This window comes from Polistes canadensis, unplaced genomic scaffold (assembly GCF_001313835.1).
Source record: "Polistes canadensis isolate GaletaPanama2010 unplaced genomic scaffold, ASM131383v1 scaffold_568, whole genome shotgun sequence".
NCBI lineage: Eukaryota > Metazoa > Arthropoda > Insecta > Hymenoptera > Vespidae > Polistes > Polistes canadensis.
Window position 1 is genome coordinate 19,417 of NW_014570115.1, and position 5,680 is coordinate 25,096.

Here is a 5,680-nt window from a genome sequence, read left to right on the forward strand (position 1 = left end):
CGCAAAAAAGATACGTGATGTGTATGGTGATGAAGCCCTTAAAGAAAGGCAATGCCAAAATTGGTTTGAAAAATTCCGTTCTGGAGATTTTTCTCTTAAAGATAACCAACGTTCAGGTCGACCAGTTAAGCTGAATGAGGATGAAATCAAAACAATCATTGAAGCGGATCGTCACGTAACTACACGGGAGATTGCAGAAAAGGTAAATGTTTCACATACAACCATTGAGAATCATTTAAAACGTGTTGGGCTCGTTAAGAAGCTGGATATTTGGGTTCTGCACGATTTGAAAGAAATTCATCTGACACAACGTATCAATGTTTGCGATTTATTGCTTAAACACAATGAATTTGATCCGTTTTTAAAACGAATCATCACTGAAGACGAAAAGTGGATTGTATACAACAATGTCAATCAAAAACGATCGTGGTGCACGTCTAATGAGTCATCGCAAACCACCTCAAAGGCACAAATATCCAAAAAAAGAAGATTTTTCTGTCAGTTTGGTGGGATTGGAAAGGTCTGGTGTATTTTGAGCTGCTTCCAAGGTACCAAACCATTAATTCGGAGGTCTACTGTCGGCAACTGGACAAATTGAATGCAGCAGTCAAAGAAAAGCGACCAGAATTGGTCAATCGTAAAAGTGTCACTTTCCAACAGGACAATGCTAGGCCGCACACGTCTTTGGCCACTCGGAAAAAATTGATGGATATTGGTTGGGAATTAATGTTACACCCACCATATAGCCCTGATCTTGCACCATCGGATTACCACTTATTTCGATCTCTGAACAACTCCCTCCGTGGTAAAATTTTTAATGATGATGACGCTGTAAAACGGCACTTACTTCAGTTTTTAGCCGAAAAAGATCAGACTTTCTACGAGCGTGGAATTTTCAAGTTGTCAGAGAGATGGCAAAAGGTCATCGAACAAAATGGACTATACATCATAGATTAAAGTTCATTACACAAGTAAGAAAAAAAACATTTTTATTTTATGGAAAAAATCAGAAATTACTTTCTTGCTAACCCAATATTTTGTAATATATTAATTTTTAATCTCAATTATCCCAGTGCTCATTATGTATTGTCATTATTATGTTCTAAAAGTTACAAGACTCCTTTTTCTACTTCTCTTTACATAATTTCTATCTCTAATATTTACTTATTTTCCATGTCGAATTAACGTTAATTATCACCTTTTCCTTTGCATCCTCTAACCCGTACTCTTAGAACCTTATTTTCGTCTCCTTTCTCTCTTTATTTGTCACTACCACTTACGTCCGTTACTCTTTCTTCCTCACTCATTCACATATCACATTCGCTTTCTATGTCTTTCTCTTACATCTTACTCTCTTCTTACACGATCACTTCTATTTTATTTCGTTTACTCTTCTACTTACTTGCTCATCCACATATTTTTTCTTCTCCCTTGCTATACAATAATTTCTAACTATTAATGCCTCTCCTCTTCAATTCCTTAGCACCTCATACCGCTCATCAGAGAACCATATAAGCTCGTCAAACATTTCTTTCGATACCCTACCAACATTTTCTTTCTCTTCCCTGACTCCTCCCTCGCTATCTCCTCCAGCATCCAACGCATTCATCACTTGTTTCATGTGAGAACATTCTCAATTATTAATGATAAAATTTTACAGGGAACTTGGACATGAAAAGAAGTAGAACTTAGTTTGATTGAGTTGGACGTTTCGTCCCTTTATTGGGACTTCTCAATTATCTTTCTTCTTCTTTTCAGCTTTTTTAACACCGCCATCTTCCCCTCTTAACTGACCGTCCACACTACCACCATAATACCACATACCTGCCTCTCTGCCTTGCCAATTTCCCTCGCCTTTTCTATCCTCGCTTGCACCTCTATTCTTTCTAACACTTTCGTAGTCAGCTCTTACCTTTTTCCTTATCTTATTTTTCTGGCGCAGTTCCCTCGCTTGCCGCGCCAAAAATGTGCACCGTACTCTAGAAAGACCGTTAGCAACCGCGATTACGCTTCTATGCAACCCGAATGGCTTTTACGCCAATCGCTCATAATATGTATATTATGAGGCGCCTTATGCAAAGCGACTATAGTTGTCTATAGCAACAAAAGCCATATTATAAATAGAAATCTTATGTCTATTTTGCGTACATTATTCCTATATAAATATTATATCTAATTACAGAGGATTATTATTTTTTATTATAAATGTGTGTGTCGACACATTCTTTATAAATATCTTACTATTTATTATAGCATATTTAAATTATATGCCGAAAAAATATATCTTTTACAGTAAATTATATACATATGTTACCGGCAAAGTGGGAAATGCCGGTATTGTACACAATGCCAGGCGTTTTTAGGCAACGTAAGAAACAGAAGAATTGCTATCTTATCTGGCAAGAAACAAATACACAATATAATATAATATAGTGCACAGTATAGCGGCACGCCAGTCTCAAAAACCCGTTCCATGCTTGCTTTTATGTGTTAGGGGGCGGGGCGTGTGTTGTGTATGTGTGCTTGTTGTTGCCCGATAAGTAATGCAATGCCTGCATTTCCCACTTTGCCGGTAAAATATACATATTACTATATTTTTACTTATTATAAAATGAAAGTTTTGAATAATAATTTCATTGTTTTTAATAAAATATTCATTTTCTTTGTCGTATACAGAGTAAGAAAAAATAATTCAGACTTCTAAATGCATCTGCTGAATTTAAAGATTTATATATACATTTATAAATAAATACATATTGTTTTCGAAAAATACAATTTACATAAGAAAAAAAAGTTTGATTGAAAAAACAAGCGTAAAATTGTATTGATAGAAACAAGAAAATAAATATTTCCTACTTTGAAATAATGTAAATAAATTTTAATTTTTTTTTCTGTTACAGTTAAGGACAACAGTACAAATATTTACATTTTACCTATTCGAATATATACTTTCTTTGAACTATCAAATACTCGTAATTATATTCTATTTTATATTTATCTCCTTCCCATAATTTACATGTCGATGTGTCACATGACAGCAATATGCGTGCTCGTCAATCTCGTTCTTTACATCTGTGCTGACTTGTCTATTTTGGCATACCGCATACGGAATATTGATATAATATCAGAGAAGGATGTCCATCACAGAATTCGTTTCCTTATTCAAATGCATTATAAAACTATTTGGTGAGTTTTAAGTACTATATATTATGAAGAAAAAACCTGAGAATTACCATATGGTCGAAAAAAAAAGAGTTTATCAAAGCTTATTAACTCTCAACATATCTTTAATTCTAAGTTTCTTAGAATTTTTGTGATATGGTCGTATACCTCAAAATTTAACATGGATACACCTATGTTACAAAATTAATCTTACATAAAAAATAATAAAATACCTACGTCAAGTCAATGTTTTCTTCAGTTATACTAATCTGTATTAACGCGTTCTAATCTTTTGTTTTAAATTAAAAAAATAATCGAAATTACAAGGTCACAAAATACTTCTTTTTATAACGAAAACATTGCCACAAATTTTAATATATTTTCTCACCACGGACATAGATCTGTCAATATGATTAAAAATGGATAAATATATAAATTAAAAATAAAGTTTTAACGGAATAAGAGTTTTTTTATCAATAGACTCCGGATGTTTATGCACAATAAATATAGAAGAATCATATGATATTTATATATTATGAAAAAATATGCAAATATACAAGAAACATATATGCAAATATGCCAGAAAAATATGCAGGCATACACAAAATATTTGGGATGTTATGTATTATCTCTCTCGCAATACATTTTGTGATTATTGTGAAATATATTATAATTTGAAATACATTATATTACAAGAGCAGCTTTTCCATATTTAAAGGTTTTATTTGACGATGTTCATCTGAAAAAATTAGTTTGTATGCGAAAAATGACTGTTACACATCATAGGAAGTAATTGGTGCATACTTGAATTTATTCCAGCTACATTCTAGTACTTCTATAGAAATTGATTCATTAAAATTTTAGGAACTTTTATTAATATAAATAATCCTGTATTTTTTTCTGTAGTAAACCTAGCTTTTTTTTTACGTTTATCTTCACAATACCTAGGTATATTGCTTACAAGGAGACGGTCAGTAAGGCACATCTCAGATTTTTTTCAAATTTTTCACACTTGTAGTACTCCAAGAGAATATTCATTGTGCCTTTAAACATGGCGTATATATTCAGCCGTTTACGAAAAAACGCGTATTGAAATTTCACATAGATATGTATTCCTTTAGCTGTGTAGTGTAGTAGTCTACAATAGCAGTGCTGTGTGTGTGTTTTTATGCCGCCGATATCTGAGCCGTTTATTTTGAAAGTGGCCTAACTCCATTTGCCAATTATTTTCGATTACGCATGGTTACATCTACAACTTCAAATTATCTATCAATAAAGCATTTAAGATTACTTATATTCCAATTCCAATTCTTCGTTCAATCGTTAGTAAATACGGACGTGTTTATCTAATCGCTCCCGAGAATATAAGTATTTAAATAATAAGTAAGTTGAGATACGTTATAAAGTACGTTAGTCGACATCGCAGTTACAAGGATGAGTAACCAGTGTACAAGCGAGGTAACATTACACCCACGCGGGTAACCGCGTGGACAAGCCTATGGCAAAAAGCTAGTTAATATGGAAAGAAATAACATCAAACCTCTGAAAATCGTTAACAACGGAAATAGCTTCATCATTCAAAATACCAAAATAGGCCAACCGTCAACAGAAAAGAAACAAACAGCTAACCTTGGTCGTACTGAAAGAAGAATAATCAAAATAAATGATAGAAACTCGCGAATRRAAAGCGAAATGGATACTGATTCGGAAGATTCTCAAAACTGGTTACCAGCAAAATCAACCAAGCTACAAAACTCAAGAAAACGCAAAATAAGTGAGCAAAAAAACAACAATAACAACTTCTCAACATCATTACCTGCAAAATGGCTCCATAACATTCCCATAAGCAACTCTTATGATATACTCGACGAATCAACAGTAACACAAAACACTACAGAAAAAGCAGTGAAGAAAAAAAAGCAGTTAAGCCTCCACCTATATACATTGACGCAGAAATCATCGACCCTCTGCTCGAGTTACTGGATGAAACAATTGGTAAAAACAATTACGTAATAAAACAACTTAAAGACAACCAAGTGAAAGTATAAACCACCACACCAGATACGTTCCGAAAGGTAATTAATGCATTAAAAACTAAAAACGCGGGATACCACACGTATCAAGAAAAAAATGAGAAGAGCTATAAAATAGTTATTCAAAGACTTCATCCCAAATCCAACACAGTTAAAATAACAAATGAACTAAACGAAATGGGACATAAGGTAAGATCAATAACTAATATGATAAAATTCGATACCAAACAGCCGCTACYATTATTTCTTATTGAACTGGCTCCTCAAGATAACAACAAAAGTATATATGAGATTAAAACACTGCTTAGTACAATAGTTAAAGTTGAACCACCAAGAACTAAAAGAGAAATACCTCAATGCATAAGATGTCAAGCCTACGGGCACAATAAAAATTACTGTAACAGAGATCCTGCATGTGTAAAATGTGCAAAAAACCATTTAACAGCGCTCTGTCCTCATGAGGGCAAAATAGAAAAAGTCATATG

The 5,680-nt window shown here is 33.2% G+C and overlaps 2 protein-coding genes across 2 annotated transcripts in view; both read left to right on the forward strand.

Annotated features, from left to right (window-relative positions):
* Positions 1-17: 17 nt before the first annotated feature.
* LOC106792701 (histone-lysine N-methyltransferase SETMAR-like) lies at positions 18-957 on the forward strand. The gene is made up of 3 exons (XM_014759203.1): positions 18-63; positions 117-311; positions 503-957. Exons 1-3 carry the CDS (start codon positions 18-20, stop codon positions 955-957), a joined length of 696 nt encoding a protein of 231 aa, XP_014614689.1.
* Positions 958-3,023: 2,066 nt separating this feature from the next.
* LOC106792702 (odorant receptor 13a-like) overlaps positions 3,024-5,680 on the forward strand; it is an 11,821-nt gene continuing 9,164 nt past the window's right edge. Inside the window, exon 1 of the mRNA XM_014759204.1 lies at positions 3,024-3,186. Coding sequence (XP_014614690.1) covers positions 3,032-3,186 — 155 coding nt within the window. The 5' untranslated portion in view covers positions 3,024-3,031. The remainder of the gene's footprint in view (positions 3,187-5,680) is intronic.